This window comes from Larimichthys crocea, chromosome XIX, assembly GCF_000972845.2.
Source record: "Larimichthys crocea isolate SSNF chromosome XIX, L_crocea_2.0, whole genome shotgun sequence".
Lineage (NCBI taxonomy): Eukaryota > Metazoa > Chordata > Actinopteri > Sciaenidae > Larimichthys > Larimichthys crocea.
Window position 1 is genome coordinate 7,957,323 of NC_040029.1, and position 21,124 is coordinate 7,978,446.

Genomic DNA, 21,124 nt, shown 5'->3' on the forward strand with positions numbered 1-21,124 from the left:
ATACCACATATCCACGTCTTGTCTGTCCTGTTCACATTACTTCTCTCTGCTGTTATGACGCCAGCTATGAATGACACAAGAAACACAAAAAAACCCACAAAGCTTCGAGAGCAACCAGATACATTTAATTAGATAATTGCTTTGTGTTTCTTTTTTTTCCTTTTACCTGAAGACTGACTCACAGTATTCGTACAGAATCGGTGAAAAAAAAAAAAAAAAGAGCAATATGATTCTCTTTGAGCCTGGATAAAGCTGTAATTTCATCCAAAAGGAGACAATCAAACATCGGGATGCGGGTTTAAGTCGTGCTGCCCATGAGCGATTCTTGACGTGGCCGTCGTTGGCAGTTTGAAGGGTCCTCAGTGTCGAGGTATTGTAGCCGAACCCCCATGTGACCGCACACAGATACAGTAACAGTTACGTGTTTTGGTACATGGGAGGAAACGTGTGGAATGATTCTGTTCACTGCATAAGACGAGAGTCCGTAGAAAAATCTGAATATAAATCATAATATGAAGGCAAGAAGGAAGTAAAAAACCCTCAACAGAGGCCTGTAGTGAGGAAGAGTGAGGGCTGCCATGTTGGAGGTCTGAAAACTAACAGACTAACACCTAAATAACACTAAAGTAATGAAATGATCTGGGAGTTTTAGTGTCACATGATGGTCTGAAAATAAAAAGACTGTTTTATCTTCGTATTTTGGATACTGATTCTGAAAACTATTTCATGTTGTTGGCATTTTTGGTATCTGACATATCAGGCATGCAGACCTGAATACCTGCATTAAAATGAGTTCAAAGTCCAGTTTGAGCAACAGATTAATGAGTATAAAGGCTTCTTCTGCAGTCTGCACATTGACGATTGACAAGAAATTACAGCCTTCATGTGGGACTTTTTAGGGCCTATAAATGTAAATATATAAACACAAGCAGCATATACTTAAAATTACTAAAACCTTAAAACTGTAAAAAAAAAATCCAATTTAAATCTTAAAAATAAGGCTGTAGATCGTACGGAAAGTTACGATTCTTGCATAAGGTTACAGATCGTACAGAAAGTTATGAATCTTGCGTAAGGTTACGGATCTTAGGGAGAGTTACAAATGTTATACAAGGTTACAGATCTCACTTAAAGTTATGAATCTTACAGATGGTTATGGATTTTAGGGAAGGTTACAAATCTTACGGAAAGTTAAAGATCTGACCAAGTGTTGTAATTTGACACCCTGCCCTACAAAATAAGTCTTTTGTGATTTACACAGGTCAAATTACCAAACTAAAAATTGCCCTTGAAACCCTACGTCTGGTCCTTAAACCCTCCAACATGGCGGCTTACAACACACCTCTGTTCAAACAAAGATAAACAATATATTTTAAATACTAAATATTATTTAAATATCTTTAAATTCTTAACATAAAGTTCTGTAATGTTTTTAAAAATGAAGTGTGGCATTGTGAAAATGTCTTAGGCACATCAAGGCACATATCATACATTCATACAGTGCATCGCCTTTTCAATTTGACCTCACACAAAAGCTGCAGATTAAACATGCCGGATTAAAAATGTCTTCTTTTTTTGTTACATAAACGAAGCTCACAACATGCAGGATTATATAAGATCATTTTGCTGCTGACGGACTCAGCGTGTGCGTTGATACAGCGTTGTTTCAGATCACATCTCTCAAAATAAAAGACTCCAAACTAAAACTATAAAGAAAGTTTTTGCTCTACATTATTCAGAGAACATGTGGCATGCAATCCATCTAATAAAACAAATATATCCCTTTAAAATCCTGTTTTTAAACCCATAATCTCTGTAAACAAGCTGCAGTGACATAAGAAAAAAAGAATAAATAGTTTTAAAGTATATGAAGGGAACAAAAGAAAAGCAGTGATTAAAAAAAAAAAATCAGTAACGCAAAAGCTGGAAACCTCATGTAAACCTCAGTAGTTTGCTGGTAGTGCAATAGATGGAAAACACAGTAGAAAGGAAGATCAGCTTTTTAAACCCTTAAATCAACGTCTCAGAAACGTTACGAAATATTACTTGGCTAGTGCGTGTAACATGCAAAGATCAGAAACAATATATTCAAATCCCCTTAAGGATTTCTTTCTTTTAGGGGTCCATCGTTTTTTTTTTTATTTCAGAGAAAGTTTCCTGGAAAGAATCGATAATTGGTTATTAATTGGCTCCATATAAACCCAGTAAGCTCTTCATTTATGTTAAGTTGTATGCTTGCCTTGGTCTGCAACAGTTCCCAAACTCAGGAGATTCTTGGTGCTACATCAGACTTTATGATTTGTACTATAACTTTTAAGTCTTCCAGAAATGTTTGTTTTCTGGATTTGGTGGGTCCAGAAGAAACTATCCAAATATGCCGACTTCTTTGTCACCTGGACAAAACGTTCTGCTGTTTTCTAGTTTGTCCAAATCTGTTGTTTGCTTTCAACAAGTTTGAGCAATTGTATATCTGAACCAAGAACTGTTTTTAAGGATTTTTCAGACATTTGATGTGGTTTTGAAATGGCCTAGAAAGTCCAGGAAGCTACCAAGAACGGAAGTCCAAGACGCTACTGAGGATATCCAGAAGCTCTGAGAACATCAAGGAAGTCCAAGAAGCTGACAAGTGTTTCAAGTTCTTGTGAGGGAACACAAAGGTAGAGTTAATGATGTAATTCAAGCATGTTGTGTTTTCAAGCGCTTTTCAATGCTCACAAACCATCTGGACCTCGTCTCTGACACGTTGTGCTTCACAACATTTATTCTTTACCATTTATTTATTTATTTTTATATATTTTTTTAGCCGACATTCAAAAGCTTTTAACGTAACACATGCGTTTAAAAGTACTTTTTTGAAAGAAAGTACATGGTACATGGGATCGGTCTCTCCATGGTATGTGTCTTTGTTCCCTCTGTATTTAATCATTCTTTCCAGGAAACCTTGAAGGAATCATTAAGAAAAATGGACCCCCGAAATAAAGCACCACCAAACACTCAGTCGCCATCTGAAAAAGCTGCATTGCATCGAGGACGGTGTCTCCTCAACAATCAGTGTGGACTGTTAAAAATGAAGTTTAAAAACAGGAGTGCTTGAGAACCTACAAAGATAATGCAATGATTAACATATCAAAAGAGTTTAAAAACAGACTGTATAAAACAGATATATATCGTGTGCTGTGTAATATCAGAGGCACCAGACGGACAGATCTACCCTCTGACTTCATGAAAAACAAACCTCAGCCTCAATCATTAGATAATATGTCACCCAAAACACTCAGAAGTGATGCTGGGCTACTCTTGATTTGGCTAAATTCATCCCACCGCGTGCCTGATTGCATTATTGTCATTCAAATAGCGCCATTTGCATGATTTCTTTTTTTTTTCCATCACCACCTTGAACAGAGCAGCAGCTGAAGGTTTTCTTGGCATCCTTTGAAAAATCCTCCTCGTGTCGGGCTCACACGCCGCCCCCGCTTCGGTCCACCGTCACCGGGCCTCTCTTATCCAAAGTTTCCTCCGCTGATTTCATCAGGATGGCCAGGCGGCTGTCGGACACTTGTCCCTTCTTCACAGCGCTCATCAGCTACATGGGAAACGACAGAGAGCATACTGACAGTGTGTCCGATAACAGCAAGGTTAACTTGTCAAACTAAAGGCGAGGTTGGGATAATTATCTGTACAACGGTGGAAGTACCCACAATGAGTCACCCGATCACCTTCACATTCCAGACATTAAGAGGTAGAAATGAAACCAACACCGACCGGGTTGCTTAGATGTTAAAGCCGAACTAGGTTGGGTTTGTCTATGTGGAAATGAAGCTGTTTTTATAAGAAACTGGTCCCACAAAAAAGAGCTAATAAGCCTGATTTAATAAAGCATATTTAAATTTATATATATTTAAACTCTTCACAAGTATTATTACTATATTTTGCTTATTGTCAGATATATCAGACAGTACATGTTGATCCAGCTCATTGTTGGTTGTAGTCTTTTCTCTGGATTTGTCACCAATAAGAAAAATATAAAACATCACAGCGCTTATCCTCTCAGTCACCAATCAATGACGTGTCCTAGTTCAGCTTAACACTTCTGGGATGCTTTTTAGTGTCTTTTCCCTCCAGCCATGGTTGTCTTTGTTCACAAGGGCAACTTCTTTTTGTCTTTAAAGTGAGAGGAAGACCCTGTAGGACTCGAGAGTGTCGGTTTCCAATCAGTGCTGCACGTGTACACTACCTGTTTGTCATCTCTAAATCATCCACATGCAGGTTAGGCGTATATACACAAGCATCATGAAACACATGACAGGCATGATCACATACTTACAGAGCGACACACATTTTGTGAATAAAAGATCGTTTCCTCCAGCCGGCACATTAATGAAGACTAAATCATTCACTGTCATCAAGTCTCTCCGGTAATGACTCGTTTCTGGACTCAAGTGAGAAAGTAATTTAGCGGCGGGCATACAGACACGGGAGCCCCGGACGCACTTCAGGCCTCATTACAGAGACTCTCCTCTCTAATTAGCTCCATCTAGTCAAGTCGACATCACACCTTCTGTTTGCAGGAACGGATGTTCAGCCTTCTCACATCTCAGGTGGACAACGGTCTTTTTTAAGGATGAGGTAATTTAGGTTGTGTAGCTTGAATGTGGAGGAATATGTTGCATTATCAACAGACTATATGTAGCAGACGAGTGTGATGTGTGTGCGGTGGCTTGTGCTCCCGTGGGCCTTTATTATCCCGCCTTCACGTCCTGTTTGCTCTGCAGACGCTGACAGAGGTGTGAGGCTTTAATGGTTCCTCGCGTTGGCTCCTGTTTTCTTCTAACAAGCGAAAGAATTTGTGCGGCGCAGCAGTGAGAATATTTTTACAGTGCACATCAACTTGCTTCAAGTTCTGCAAGATGTTTTGATCCTCTATGTTGAGACAGGTTGAAATCAACGTGTTTTTAAGAAGAATTCTTAATTCTGCACAAAATGACTTGATGAAAAGGTTTTGTGCAGTATTTATTTGATTTTGTTGTGTGGACTGAACTCAGGAGCGTCGTTACAACAAATCACAAGTCACTGGATGATATTTTTCTGGATTATTATCTGGATTTAGGTAGCTGCAAAACTATATTCACTTTGTTCTGAAAATAAAAGGTTTTAAAAACAGGCTGACTTTAAAGAGCATGAACGTTTTCGTTCTTAAATGTTGTTAGTGATTAAAGATAGAAACCTCATCTGACGGGAAACCTTTAAAACAAACTAAAAGATGAAGTAAACTGATCGCTTGTCTCCTCGCTGATCGCCGTCACGTTACGTACCTGCATGAATTCATCAATTTCCACTTGTCCGTTCTTGTTAAGGTCCACCTCGTTAAGGATGTCGTGGAGCGCATTCTCATCAATGTGGACGTTGATGCTCTGCAGAGATCAATAACGCTGTGATGAAGACGAGTGTGTAAAGACGAAGGACGACAGAAAGAAGAGGATGGAAGATGACTCACCTCCAGGACTTGCTGCACGTCAACAGTGGTGATGAATCCTTTGCTCTCTTTGTCAAACTTGTGGAAACGCTTCTTGTACCTGTCACACAGGAGAGCCATTATTAGCTGAAATCCTGATGGATAGAAGCTTGATAGAAAAGATAAAGACTTCACACTTAAGACAGAGATTTTAGTAAAAACATTAATTAGGGGGGATAAAAAAGTGATTCAATTAAGTAAAAGTACAGCCTCAACCTTCCTCAGATGATAAAAACCTGTGGGTTAATGTGTGTTTGATGATTTCTGACTGACCTCACTACTTCGTGGTAGTCCAGAGTGATCTCGGACGTCTTGGTCAGCTGCTCAGATCGAGACCTGTAGCCCATCTCCTGGTACAAAAAGTTCCTCGCTGCTTCGAGCTCTGCCTGGATGGAACATCACAATCAGAGTAATAAGAACTTTATTCATGCAGCATCTTTAAAAACAAAGTTAAGCTTTGACAGACGAGACAACAATTACCTGCTCCATCGTATAATATTGCATAAGTGAAATTATTGCCTGATAAATCTTATTGTAGCAATAAAGCCATGACAGGACATTTTTGTAGGTCCCAAACCTTCCGGATCCATGTGTTACATGTAGGTAGGGGTTGGTATTTGGACTTTTAGGCATTACTCTTGGAGATCTTGTGAGACATCCTGCAGGAAAACCTCTTTAGGAGCGTCAAATACCCAGAATCTCCCCAGAATGTCTTTAGTTTGCGACATAATCATATTACACGATTGCCTCAGCATTAACTTCAATGTGTTGGGGCCCGTTCTGGATACAATTTCTCTGCTGTCAACTTCCTGCCCTTTTCTCTTTAATTATATAAAAAATACCAAAGAGTGACAAGTTTTTACTTTAAGTTGTCTTGTTATAATCAGTTTTTAATGTTTTGACCTTTTGTCTTCGATCAGATGACACAGAAAAGCACATTTCTGTCACTTTCTGTGAAAATAACTGAAAAGTTTTTATATTTTTAGACTCTGACAGAAACATGTTTCATGTTGTGTACTTGAAGTTTGTCCTGACTTTGCCGCTTGTCTGTTCGTGTTATCTGAAATTATTCTGATACCTTCCGGTGTGAAACATCCATTTCAGCACAAACAAAACAAAAAGAACCAGATAGTCGAGTTTTGTTTGACACGGATTGAAAATATCTGACTACAGCAGCTGTTATGAAACATCTTGTTGACTCTATTCCTGTTAACAATAACAGCTTAAAATAGTCGGGGGTTCAGTTTTCAGTCGCACGTATCACTTCATCTTCCTTCATTCACAAACAGAGCTCCTGCTCTAAAGGGATGAAGGGTGTGGACCTTTCTATTGTGTCTTCCTTGAAGAAAGAAAACACTGCCACGATTTCAGAGACCCACCGGGGATTGAAGGCTTTCTGGGTGTTTCACAAACTAAGTGTGATTATAAGATGAAATTGTACCGTCTTCCGCTCCTGACACCAGTCCAGCTCCTTCCCCATGATCTGCACGATGCGTGGCAGCGCCTCATCGGCCGCCTGCACGTTCAGAAAGCCCAGACGGGTTCGCCGTGCGATGACGTCGATGGCCGTGCAGGCGTACTCCTTAATCGCGTACAGCACCTGAAGAAACGACTCACGTTAGGCTACATTTAAACCTTGAGACTTGTTCAGCATTTATGAAATCCGGCGTCACCTCGCTCTCGATATACGGGAACTCAGACACCAGTCTCTTCCCCACGATCGGCCATCTTTGCCCGGTGACCTGCGCCATCTTGGCCACGTCGAACGCCTTTCCTCCGTACGTGGAGGCGAGGTGCTGAGCGACCTGAGGCACAAATATGAGACTTCATGAAAACAGTTACAGGAAACAACTTCAGAATAATGCAGCAACATTTACAGATAAAACACAAAATAACGAGCAACAGTCATCATAACATTTAATCATTTTTGTGCTATAGAGTCAAAGTGTTTCATACTTTGTTTTATAGCTGTTATTTCTTTGTTTATACGTCAATGAATCAGTCACATGACCTCAGTATATAATATAAAGCACCATCAACACACAACACTAATCTTTTGTTCTATAGTTCTTAAAATAATACGGTTTTGGCATGTACGGTAAACCTCCATTTTTTTCAATACAAAACAACATATTTTTCTCTTATTTAAACTGATAACGAGACATGACGTGTCGAGATTTGGGGTCCCAACTAACGATTATTTTCATTATCAATCATTTTCTTGATTAATCGATTTGTTGTTTTTTTTACAGAAAATTAATTCTAAACTAATTCTTCTGTCATCTTCAAATTGTGCGTGTTCTCAAAATTATAAAGCTTAACATGAGTAAAATGACAGTAATAAAATCTGAGGTTAAACAGAGCGGATCGTAACGGCGTGATCGATGTCACCTCCTCGGGGTTAAACGCTAAGCGTTAGCGCCACGTTGTCGATGACATGTTTATAGAACACTAGAGGCTGTTTGCTATTCAGATCAACGGCTCGCCGATCATGTGAAAGGGCAAACGCTGTCCAAATATCAACAGTGACCTTTGAGGAATATTCCAGAGGACGTTGGAGCCTCTAATGAGGAGTAAGTAGACTGTAGGCACTCTGCGCACAAGGACTTTTTCTCCATGAAACAATCGTCTATCGGATTTAATACGAACGCGCAGCCTCGTTATTGGAAAGACGGCGTGCAGCAGATGTAAATCAATGTGCCCTTACTTAATGCCATTGATAGATCGTACAGCGCGCTTCGACGTGTGTCCGGCCTTTTGTGCAGCAGAAATGTCAGCGTTGTTACAGCAGCAGCAGCTTTAATGTCAGCACCACAGAAGAAGAAGAAGACGACGACGACAATGACGACGGCGAGCGAGCGAGATCTTACATCTCTGTTGGAGACAAGTGTGTGTCAGGACGTCGTTAAAGGTCTGCTGCCGAGAAGTAGTTCAACGTTTCGGGGACGCTTCGACGTCAGATCTTTAAACAGAAACATCTAGAACATGTAGAACAGGACATGCAGTGACCATCTGAGGTCACGATATCACGATTATTGTGGACAAAAGAAATCACGATATCACGATATCTATAAAAAATAAATTTAAACTTGTTTTGTCTCTTTTTTTGCGAATTAATTACTCTTGAAATAATCCTAGTGTAGAGGTGGAGAGAGCAACAAAACACCAAATATTGTTGTTTGATTGTTAGGCAGAAGCATGTGCATCACCTCATTCTCCAGTCCGTAGTCCTGCACCAGGCGGATGTAGAGCGTCGGCGTCCATCCTTTGCCTCCCTCCAGTTGCAGCCCCACGGTCTTACAGGGCTCGGCCGGCAGGCTGTGAGCTTTGATGGCCGCGTCCAGAGTCTCCTCAGCCATGGACCTGTAGGTGGTCCACTTCCCACCTAGACACAGAAAATATGCACTGTAACATGTTTAACACACACGTTTGAACTCCTGAGCTGATCCTGGAGGCTAACTGACCGGCGATGGTGACCAGCCCGCTGTCGCTGATGCTGACGATGTGGTTTCTGCAGATGGACTGAGTGTCTTTGGAGTTGGGGTCGGTCACCAGGGGACGGATGCCACTCCACGCCGCCAACACGTCTCCACGGCGGACTGTAGACAACAGAAACACACATTTAAACGAAGAGTCTAGATTGTTTTATTACTGTCTACATTAGGGGGTAAATGATGTTTGTTGAAGGCCACAAAGAAGTGAAATATTCATATAATAATGACGAGAAAGGCTTTGTTCTGAGGGGTTATGAATACTTCCGTACCTTCTACATCGGGGCTGAGGTAGTTGCGGACCTCCCTCAGGATGAAGTTGATGTCGTCCTCCCCCGGGATCGGGTGTGCCGTCACCTTGGTGGGTGTGTCAGTCGTCCCGGCGATGGTCACCTTCTCCCAGGGCAGGAAGAAGATGACGCGGCCGTCGCTTGTCGCCGGGTCGAGAAGGCCCATGTTGTCGGGGCTGTGAGGAGTGAAAGCTCTGTTGTTATGTCTGATTTGTTTCTTAATAAGCACGAGGACGAGGAGGAAGAGAAGTGAAAGGAAATGGAAAAAACACAGATGTGGGGGAGGAAGAGGAGGTGAGGCGAGGGGGAGGGAAGATAGCGGAGGAGGAGAATTAGGTGGTTGGCATTTCTGCCGCTGTTCAAAGGGCTCGCGCTCCCTCGGGTTTCGCTCAATAAGCTTTGGCTGAACTTTAAAAACCCCCGACTTCAACAGAACCGCTCTGCTGCTCGTCGACTGAGCGAACGTGGAGGAGGTGGAGGTCAGATAATAGTTTAGTGTTTGCACACGAGAATGAGAAAACGCCATTCATGCACCTCCATGTCGACTCTACTGTTACCTGTAGTAACCGGGGATGACGATGTGGACGCCGGCGCTCGGCTGGCAGATGTTCTGAGTCTCCTGGTTGTCCATCTTCCTCAGCGAGTCTGTGAAAGGGCCGGTGGCGTTGATCACGCACTTGGCCTTCACGTCAAACTCCTTTCCTGTGATGACGTCCCTGCAGCGGGCGCCACACACCTTCTCCTTGCCCGTCTGTGGGTCGTTTGTCTTCAGTAGGTGGACCACTTCAGTGTAGTTGGCCATGGCGGCACCGTAGCGGGCGGCGGTGAGGCCGATGGCGAGGTTCATACGGGCGTCGTTGTGCTGCCCTGTAGAAAAGATGAAGAGACGAATGTGTTTGACATTTGTGGCATGGACACCTCTTTAAATATGCAATCATGTATTTTCAGCTGGCTGGTCCTTTTTATTCTTTCTGCTTTAAACTTTTAACACTTTTATGAAACAAAACTTACTCACACACAACTCAGGCTTTTCTTTTCACAGCATCGTCTGATATTTAAACTGATTACGAGACAAGATGTGTCGAGATTAGGGCTGCAACTAACGATTATTTTTATTATGGATAATTTTCTCGATGAATCAATTAGTTTTTTGGTCCATAAATTGTCAGAAAATGGTGAAAAATGTTGCCAAATTCCAAGGTGACATCCTCAAATTTTCCAAAACCTCAAAGATATTCAGTTCTCTCACAGAGGACAAAGAAATGTAGAAAATTTTCACATTCGAGAAGCTAAAATCAGAAAATATATTTAAAAAATGCTCAAAACGATAAATTACTCAAACTGTTAAAAGATTTAATTTTCTACTGATCAAATGTTAATCAGCCGATTGTTTCAAATTCTTTGATTCTTTAACAAACATAGCAATATAACCTTTATCGATGAATCGTTGCAGGTGTAGTCCACATCATGTCTCAGCACGTCATTATATCAGAGGATCACATGTTCAGTGCTCTTTATTAATAATGTAAGCAGCCTATGATTGTTCTGTATTCATAGATTTATGCTGTGACGCATGTTTCAAACCACTTCCTGCCTTTCTCTGTTTCTAGAGACATTTTTCTGTGTTCTTCTCTTGCTTCATGTTTTCGTGGAAATGTTAAGTTTACACATTCGACAGGTCCCATTCTTTTTCCTGTGGATTATCACCGACCTGATCGACATCTAGGAGTGTCAAAATAATTAACTCATAGAGACGACATCCTGTTAATAAAGCTCTTTGCATTAACTGACTGTAGTTCCATTTCCCGGATTCAAGAGAAGAGGCTGAGGTCGACACACTCTGCATTTTGTGAGAGTCAAAACAAGCCTCAGCCCTCGTTGTCGGTGGCGGCAGCAGCAGGAGCGTCGGTAACCAAGACAGCAAGGAGAAATTGCTGCTGCTGCTTCTCAGCCGGTCCGACGACGTTCCTCTGCGCTCCGCACCGCCGGGAGAGAAGGTCAGATTTCGAAATGTCACCGGCGTGATTGTTCCAGACGGCATAATTGGAGAAAAGACGTCCCACCCCACCCCTCCACCATCCCAGCCCCTGCCACCCCACACCTCCATCCTCTTCAGAGCAGATGATGGCGGGTGGGGGTGTGTAAATCAAACATATGCTGCCTTGCAACGAGGTGATGCTCTTCGCCTTTTTGCAGCCTGCAGTAAATCGAGCTCTGACTGAACATTTAAAGTGTAAACCGCCTCCAGAAGATTCAGCTAATTAAAACAATTAACAGTCAATTGGTGGACGATTAATTAAGAAATTAATTAAGTTATTTCCTTTAAAAAGGAGCACAGACGTTGTTTTCTGTAGCCTGTTGTCATGAGATGTGATGAGCTGATACTCGGTGAAGCCTTCACATCACCGGCGGACACAGATTTGTTATTTTTGGTGACGGGAAGGAAAAGACGCCGGCGGGCGCTCAGCTGGACGCTCGGCGTATGTTTGGTTCTCCTCCATACTCAACTGCCACAGGGGGGAAGAGAGGGCGCCTGAGCAGCCTGTCAACACGTTTTGTTCAGGACCGGTTGGAGATGTGAAGGCCACGGGGCAGGATTTACATCTGAGGTTTATGCACAATGTTACAATTTATTCACCTGAGGAATGTCTGTTTTTTTTTTAAGTTTTGTATCAATTTACAGGCCGAGCGCTCACTGATGTTGATGTTGATGTCAAGTGTCATAAATCAATGCTACAATTGCTTTCGCTTTGGCGATCTTTAATAGATATTTGTGTTGCGACAATAAAAGAGCTGCAATATTGCCCAAGTAGATTTTAGAGAAGGAGCAACTCCATCAACAAAGACGTTTTTAATGTTGAAAACTAACAAGGCAATATGTGAGGTAACTAGTCTACGTTTTAGACCTAAACTGCTTTGAGGGGAGGTTTGATCACATTTTAGAGGCCTAAAATGGTCAAATGTCATGTATTTTGGAAGAAAATTATGTTTTTCTACCCTTATTATTATCTCCTGATCTCCATAAAAGGAAGGTACTTTTAAGAAACTGTCTACATCCTGACACGTACACGGCCCGAATACCAGTTACAGAGCTGTTTTTAAAATCACTGGAAAGGGAGGAAAACAGTGGAAAAGTCCAACAGGTCTGACTCAGCTGCTTCAACCGTGTTTACAGAAAATAAAGAGATGAGTAATGAATCAACAAACGAAGCGTGCTTTTTAGATTACTGTCCACACATGCCGGGTTCAAAGCCAAAAAGACTGACCGTCGTAGTAGACGATGGCTCCCACCAGCTTGTCTTTCTTCAGCATGGGGAAAAGCTCCAGGGCTTTGGTCTTACTGAGGACGTAGCTGCTCTTCAGACAGTGGATCCCGGCCACCAAGTCGTACATCTTGATCCCGGCCCAGTAGTAAGGCAGCTGCCACCACCTGGAGAATGACCGAGGTGGTTAAAGTCAGTTTTCTGAGGTCAGATTTTGGTCAACAAACATTCAGAAGCTGGTGTTAATTTTCCATCCAGATAAACAAACAACTCTTCTTCAGTAACATGATTAAAAGCAGCACGCTGACAAAAACACACCAATTATCACCTGCTTGTCTAAGACATTTTTCACGACACAGTGTGCTTGAACCTGTCTGTGGCACTTACTTGTAAACAGGAAGCATGATGGGTAGCGGCGCAGATAAGTGAGGGGCAATTTCCAGGAGGTTAGCTCGCTCGTGGAGCGCCTCTTTCACCATCATGTACTGCTCGGGTGGAGAGAAGAAGAAGAAGAAGAAGAAGATAAGACAACAGTCAAAAGCAACAGATAAGGATGACAGATGAGAGGAGGAGAGGAACCTGTTCGTAGTCCAGCTGCATGATGGCCTTCTGGAGATAGCGGACGCCGCCGTGGATCAGCTTGGTGCTCCGACTGCTCGTGCCCGAAGAGAAATCGCTTCTCTCCACGAGGGCAGTCTTGAGGTCTGAGGGGGAAAATGACAAAACGCAGTTTGTTATTAAGATGAAGCAAAGCTTCTGATCTTTACAGGATGTTTTGTGTGAGTCCTTCAACCAGAAATTATAATCACAGTAACCAAGAAATTAGCACATTATAATGAAAGACTGTTATGGATGCCATTGACGCATCTATGAATAACCTTTGCTTGTAGTGTTTTCTCATGTAGGTGAAGCTAGGTGTGTGGCTGCCCTGCCCTGATTGGTTGGATCCTGATTTGGAGCAACACCTTAGAAGAAATACTTCTTTAAATACATCGTGCATTAAGACTAAAATACAGTCAGGAAAACTGTTTTTGCTGCCTCAGCTTTGATAAGAGTTAAATCCTTGTGTTTTATTATATCCTGAAAACACATCCTGGGTAACATTTGTGAGGCAGCACCAATCAGACGAGTAGGAAAGAATCAAATCACCTTCAAAAGTTCATGCAAGGTAACAATCAATAGCGTGAAATCATTACTGTGAATGATTTAAATCTGAAGAACGATAGCAACAAATCATCTCTGTTTTTCTCAGAAACTGGCTCAGAAAATCAACCTAAAACTCTTCTTGAGTTAGTCACATCCTCTGAGAGATCGTCTTGTCTTGAGCGTGAACTTACTGCGTGTGACAGCGTCTAAGGCACATCCGACACCCGTAGCTCCTCCTCCGACGACCAGGACGTCAAACTCCTCTGTGTTCTGCAGCGCCGCGAGCTGGGCCTGCCGAGAGGGAAACTCGTCCGCATAGGGAACCTTCAGGTCCGCTTCCGCCGCCACGTGAGCTAACCGAGCCTGGATGTGACAATGAGCACAAAGACTTCAAGACTCGCTGTGGTCTCCGAGTCGCGTGAAACTGAAGTTTGTATGTTAATTTCTATTTAAACTAATGTTAGAAAAGGCAGCAACACTTTGCTTTAGGTGTGTTTTGAAACATTATTAGCACACTGCGAGCACATTATCAGTGTTTGTGTGTTATTCTTGTATTATAATCACTGTGCAATCATTTTAATACATTATGGATTTAGTTTAATGAGATAACAAAGAAGACATACGGTCGTACGCTTACTTATAATATGCATTATTGTATTATCACGTGTGTTATTATTTAAACTTTGTATAGGCAAAATCTGAGTTTTAAAAAGCTGTTTTTTATTATTTATTTTATATTTTGCTCTTTATTGAAGCAACAGTGATCAAACATGGACAAGAGAGGGAGGTTTACTGGGATGCTTAGTAACTAACGGCAGTGTAACTGCAACTAAGTACTCAAGTGCTGTACTTAAGTATAATTGAAGTACTTTATTTGAGTATATGTTGTAGAAAATACCATGTAGTGTGCTTAGAAATCAAATTATATGGCAGATTATATTCCATTTTTAGCCTTAGTTTGCATTACTATAGCCTGTTACTTGGGAACCATAAATGTAATCTGGAAACAGAAATAATGGTGTCATAGGAGGAAAAATCCTGAAAAACATCCTCTGAGCCAAAGTAATAATCAAAAATCAAAAAGAAAAGGACCCAGTAACGAGTCTGAGGCGCTGCAGGCTTATGAAAAGTCCTGAATCAGACCCCATGGTGTTTATAACAGTATAGATGGATAACCCCTTTGAGGGTGGGTGGTCTGAGATTGTAAATTATGGTGCTGAAATGGACTAATATGGCATCTGGATGTGCAAAACAAGGTGATTAGAAAATCCAAATATGGAAGAACCGAAAAGTGTTTAGATCATTATTTCTAGGAGTGGGCGTAGGGGCAAGCTTGTCTTCAGTTCAGCTAAGGAGCCAACTCGGGTTCGTTTCTTGCAAAAGAATAAACTCTAATCCCTTTTGGACGTTTTGAAACCTCTGTAGATCTTCACCTTCGCTGTAGTTACTTGACGGATTTACAATTCTGGTCCTGACGTGTCCGACATACATCTATTTAAAGCTACTTTAGGACATTTTGCTTTAAGATCAGAGTTTAAATGCAGGACTTTTACAAATACTCAGGTACGTTTACAGTACGTTTAAAGTCACGTTTACTTTGTTGAGGCTCGTGTGCTTATGATGTCTCATTTTCACCTTTAGTGTTAGAAGTGCAACATGCTGCTTAGTTTGATTTAAAAAAAAAATACCCCACAGACTAAAATCCAGTCTTTGAACATCACTTATTGTTTGATTAACAAAATAATTAATTTAAAGGAATAATCACCAAAAAAAAGAAAAGAAAAGCTCCCCTCTGATATGAGGACGTAGGATTTCACTTCTAATGAAATATTTATTCATTTTTCTATTTAGCAGGTTCGAGCTTAAATGATTGCATCAGGCTGCTTTGAAGCAAACGTGGCATTTGACTTGCAAATGGAGGCAGGCGTTTGTAATTTAGGTCTGCAACCGCAAACAAGACGATGATATAATCATTGTCTATTTTTGATGATGCATACAGACAAACACCGCCACAGAATTAAGAGCCAGCATGCCCCCCGTAATCAAGTTAAGTCAGTGAATGGCACACCAAGGCCCATGCTAAATAGCCAATCGGCTGCTTGTCTTGAAAACTTCTCCAAGCCATATGCCCTTGCTAAAGGAGACAAGACGGACATTCATCTCATCAGCATTGCAATTACTGGGATTAGAGGCATGCATGATTACAAACTATTGTGAAAATAATTATATTTCATCAGGGTCGACTTCTTGCTTACCAATCCGTGCTTGGTTGAGAGGGGCGATGATGGGCGTCGGGACACAAAACAAAGTTCACGTTAGGATGTACAGTCAAATAAAGAGAAGTCTGGTATGTAGATGTGAGGCCTGAAAATAGGTCAGGTCAGAGGTCAGGGGGAAACACAGCTGTTCGTCCGGCTCATGTGAGGCCGAGCCGTGTGGTTATTTATGTGCTGTGAAGATGATCGGTGTCTTTCAAGGCCCGCTGGTGCTCCCAGTGTGACCAGTTAAGAAGTGAGGTAACCATTAAAGTCTTGTTCTTTTGTTCTCTGAGTGTTTGAGGTGTCGTCCAGCGACATTTTAAAGCTGCCAAACAGTTGTAGTCCAACAGGTCATTCAAGAAGAAGAAGACAGTCTGGACAAATAAAAACAACTACAAGTCTTAATTTACTGTTTCTTAATGTAAGTTGTGGCCCTATGTTCATAAACGTTTATGTTTATTCGCCTTCTTATGTGTGAAGTGCTAAAAACCGCAATTCCTTACATGTCCACTTGAGGCTGGCTCCAGAAGTGAGTCAGTCTCCATAAGTCCCCATGTTTCACAGCAGAAATAAACATGTTTACAGCCTGGTACAAAAAACAGTTTTGGTCTCTGTAGCTAATTTCCCCATTCATGACAACTGTACTGAGGGTGAATTTATATACAACTCACCTGTTCAGATTATATTAAGGCTCTGCTGTTTTACTTATCTGTACCAGTCACAACTGGTCCTGGTCTTTATGCTAAGCTAAGCTAAGTTAAGTTAATATGCTGCAGGTGTAGCTTCGCATTTAGCGTACATACATGAGTGGTATCAATCTTCTTAGCGAACTTTCAGCAGGAAAGTCATTCCCGTTTCGTAACACTTAACATCTCCTCGATAGTAAACGCTTTATTTTGAAGGGCCACACCTCCTCAGACCATTTTATTGGAGCAGGAAGTGGATGACGAACACTTGGAGGTGGAAGAATGATGTAAAAACCTTCTGGTGCATGTTATGTTCATTTTATGATCATATCTGAGCTGTTCAGGATACAGTGAACTCCTGCACAGCAGCTGGAAACCATCCAATTAAAAGGGAAGGAAACGCCATGGGGAATCCAAGAAAGCACATACCACAATCCAGACAGGACATGCCCTGCTTGTCAAGCAAGAAGCAAGCTGTCCCTGCTTACTGTGGACTGTTCTCAGGGCAAAATAAGTCTTACTGTACAAACTGTGCTCTTGTTAGACAGTAAACAGCTCTGTCAGAGCATCTAAACTGTGGACAGTAGGTCGAATCCTGCAAAACTGGAACTCCTTATGCGACAAGATAGAAAGCAAACATCTGCTGGAGCGACAAAACACTCAGAGGCGACACGTTTCATCTACATACCTGTGTCCTCCTGTACTCGATCAGCTGCGACAGGCCGAAAGCCGCGGCGACCGCCCCACCGCCGATGACCGCCGTCCGTTTCAGAGCCTTCCTGAACGCCATGGCCGGTCCTGTGGAGGAAGAAGAGGAGCACAGTGAGGAGCCTGAGCAGGGACGCTGGGGTTATAAGGCTCTGACATGACAGGTGATCATGTGAAGGAGGCATGCGAGGCTGACAGAGGGAGTGAGGTGAAGAGGGGGGAGGAGGAGGAGGATCCACAAAGCTGCAAGTCAGGCTGGAGGGAGTTCACGTGCAGGGGGAGTTAAGAGGAACGTCAACTGCTGCACAGAAGAAGAAGAAACTTAATGACTTATTTTGTCCAGAGCTGCATCTTGATTATCGATTCATCTGCTAATTATTCCTCTAATTAATCATTTAGTTGATAAAGAAAGTGGAAAACTGCCCTTTAAACTTAAAAAAGTTTAAAGCTGGTGCCTTCAAACAGTCCAAAAAACAGTTTACAATGAAAAATTCAAACATTTTTGGCATTTCTGTTTAAATCTCACACTTTCTTTAATTATCAGTCAGATTAAACACCTGTGACCACTTCTGACATTTAAAACTCTGATTCGCTTAAAAAATAATTGGCAGATTAATCAATAATGAAAGTGCTAAATCATTATTATGTTTGTCCAACGTGTTTCCTTCACTGCACTTTGACTTGAGCTGGGCTAACGTGAAATGACTCAGTGTAAAGTTAATATTTGCAGTAACAGATTGCAGTGATTCATTATGAACAATGTGATATAATACAAAAAGAGCTTTTGCGACACGTGACAAATATATAAGATAAAATAACAAGCAAAACTAGATTTATTTAAAGGACCGCTGTGCAGGATTTAGTGGCATCTAGCTAGTTTTTAGTTTGTCCGTTATCAATATTATAGTCTGTAAATAGAGACGCCTAAATCTGACACACTGGACCTTTAAACCAGTCTTACAATCAGGGATGCATCGATCAAAGGTCTGAATTATGACTAAATGTATTTTCTACTTTGAAACTAACCAACTAACTGACCAACTAATCTAACTAATCTACCAATTACTGTCTCAATCGTTCTTGTCTGTAAAGTCTTTAAAACCTGGAAATACTCAGTTCAATATGATGTAGGACAACGAAAGACATTTGAGAGAGCACACATCGAGAATATTTGACATTTTTGTTTAAAAGACAACTTCAAATTTAAATAATTATCAAATATTTTGCATTTAAATCATCAGCTAATTGTTTCAGTTGGAGCAGCGTTTTACACTCTGCAGTATTACCTCCTCTAAAATAGATATTACAATTAACACACAGTATAAGTGCAGCTTATTATCGAGCCACTGCTCGGATTCTGTTTACACCATAACGAGCTGAACATGATACCAGCTCTGGCAGAGCGAGAGGCTCCAACTCCCACCAGGGCCGGCCCAGAAAAGTACTGAGGACTCAGTTGAGGTTCCCAGGGAGCAGCGGCGGCGGCGGGCTACGCCGGAGCAGATTCTAATGCATTTTAATAAAACACAGCGTACAGATGGCACAAATGTCACTAAATGATAACGCGTCAGACAATGTCAGCACCATTATAAATTATAAGCCACCAAACAGGAAGAGGCCTGACCTGAATGATTTACAAAGTGTACTTTGGTTCAGGGAAGTTATCCTCCTGAATTGCATGTTATAAAGACAGGTATGAGACATCAAACCACACCTGTAGATGCTAAAGCTGTGAGCTACAGCTGGACTGAAGCATAATTACAGTCCTCGCTGAGTATATGAGCAGAATATCAAAAAACATCCCCAAACCTCTGTGTTTTTAAAAAAATGTAAGTCATTGTTTGATTGGATAGCTCCTGATTTATACAAATATAACACAATATAATGTTTTAGACAAAAGCTGAGTATTGTTGTGACACCTAAATTTCATAAAAAATAACAAATCTGCTGTGTTGACCGCCGCAATATGGGCAGTCCTGCTTCTTCCGTCTCCTAATCTGGGCAAAAACGTGGAACATCGGCGGATCTGAGGCTGGCTGAATGATGCCTGGTTGCTCAAACAAGCCACTTACATGCCAACTTTAAGACTTTATATAATGTGAACAGGTGAGTTGTATATAAATTCACCCTCAGTACAGTTGTCATGAACGGGGAAATTAGCTACAGAGACCAAAACTGTTTTTTGTACCAGGCTGTAAACATGTTTATTTCTGCTGTGAAACATGGGGACTTATGGAGACTGACTCACTTCTGGAGCCAGCCTCAAATGGACGTTTGAGGAACTGCAGCTTCACCTCACAGCTACGGTATTAAGGTGTTTGCCTCCCTCTCACAGCCTTCAGCTGATGGGTGTAGTTCAGCCTGCTCAGTTACAAAATAAGTCAGTGATATAACCAGAAAATGTAACTCGTGGTGAGGCTGGAGACTCAGTGAGTCAGCAGAGGAGAGGAGGGGGCTTCCTGGATGTGATGTAACAAACACGTTGAGATTTTTGGTGTTTTTAGTCCAGTTTGTAGTGTTTAAACCCACCACACACACACACACAGGTGGTTATCCTTTAAATAGCATGTGTTAGCCTGTTTGTTTATGATACGAGGACATGGACGGGAGGATGTCATCTTGTGGATTAAAATGTCAAACCAACAAAGCTCCGTCTTAACTGTCACGCATAAGCCCTTCGTGTTATGGGAAACAGAGGACGACAACACGGAGTTAAATGTTTTCAAATAGAGGCGTTGAGTAGAAAACGGTTGCCATAGCCACGCAGCGAAACTCGCTTAGCTAATTTAATTTAACCCCGCTCCTCCAACAAAAAAAGGCGGTTTAAACACTTAAAAAAAGTCCGACAACAACTCGCTGACACAACAGACATTCCCACTTACAGGATTTCTTGTTTCGTGGTTGATTAAAAGTCGCTCTGGGCGATGAAGGGCGGCGACGGAGACATCGGTTGGTATCCAAACCTCCGTGTGTTTGACAGCTACAACCAGGAAACACACAGCGGCGCTGAGCGACGCCTCGCTCCGCCAATCAGAGCGCAGAGCCCGGCTGCGCTTGCTCCAATCGCGTTCGAGGGTGGGCGTTGCCGCCACGCCGTTGACGTAACGAGAGGGGAAGATTGCGCAACGCGTCGTCCTCCATCCTTTATAAAGAGCGAGAAATGCCACCAGCTGTCGCGTCCACGTCCTTCAGCACAACAGGAGAATATAAAACCTGTAACATATAAACAGGCTGACATTTATAGAGCATTGCCTTATACAGAACCGAGGGCTTAAAGCTGCAAACACTGGGGAAAACACGTCTGTAGGTTTCACAGTAAAAGAACGTAAAATATGACAGTATACAGTATAACCCATTCATATTTAAAAACGTGTATCCATAGTGCATTATAAGGGAATCTATACAGAATAAAGTCATTTTCCATATTAGAGAATGTTCATTTTACAGTAAAAGACCGTGAAATATGCCATGAAATATGACAGTATACAGTAAAACACATTCATATATAAAAACCTTTATCCATAGTGCATTTTAAGGGAATTTATACAGAATAAAGTAATTTTTCATATTAGAGAGTGTTCATTTTACAGTAAAAGACCGTGAAATATGCCATGAAATATGACAGTATACAGTAAAACACATTCATATTTAAAAACCTTTATTCATAGTGCATTTTAAGGGAATTTATACAGAATAAAGTATTTTTTTCATATTGGAGAATGTTCATTTTACAGTAAAAGACCGTAAATTATGCCATTAATATGACAGTA

General features: G+C 41.5%; 1 protein-coding gene across 2 annotated transcripts; it reads right to left on the reverse strand.

Annotated features, from left to right (window-relative positions):
* Positions 1 to 103: 103 nt before the first annotated feature.
* Positions 104 to 20,380, reverse strand: gpd2 (glycerol-3-phosphate dehydrogenase 2 (mitochondrial)). Of its 2 annotated transcripts, XM_019271148.2 has the most exons (17): positions 20,237 to 20,380; positions 17,335 to 17,444; positions 15,958 to 15,966; positions 13,894 to 14,065; positions 13,136 to 13,260; positions 12,944 to 13,041; positions 12,560 to 12,723; positions 9,851 to 10,160; positions 9,276 to 9,469; positions 8,977 to 9,111; positions 8,722 to 8,897; positions 7,186 to 7,317; positions 6,954 to 7,112; positions 5,786 to 5,898; positions 5,495 to 5,573; positions 5,313 to 5,411; positions 104 to 3,583 (listed from the first exon to the last, which is right to left on the reverse strand). In XM_019271148.2, the coding sequence occupies exons 2-17, from the start codon at positions 17,434 to 17,436 to the stop codon at positions 3,458 to 3,460; spliced, it is 2,193 nt and encodes a 730-aa protein (XP_019126693.2). In that variant the 5' UTR covers positions 17,437 to 17,444; positions 20,237 to 20,380; the 3' UTR covers positions 104 to 3,457. The 2 variants fall into 2 exon arrangements, with proteins under 2 accessions (XP_019126693.2, XP_010741834.3); XM_010743532.3 differs by lacking the exon at positions 15,958 to 15,966 and having other exon boundaries at positions 20,237 to 20,379.
* Between the last annotated feature and the right edge of the window lie 744 nt (positions 20,381 to 21,124).

Bases quoted from the DNA above. Each gene is read 5' to 3' on its own strand.
- gpd2 (XM_019271148.2), bottom strand. From the start codon at position 17,436: ATGGCGTTCAGGAAGGCTCTGAAACGGACGGCGGTCATCGGCGGTGGG. The intron at 10,161-12,559 runs GTCAGTCTTTTT...TCTTTTCTACAG, and splicing joins AGCCATCGTCTACTACGACG to GGCAGCACAACGACGCCCGT. The intron at 9,112-9,275 runs GTACGGAAGTAT...TGTTGTCTACAG, and splicing joins CCTCAGCCCCGATGTAGAAG to TCCGCCGTGGAGACGTGTTG.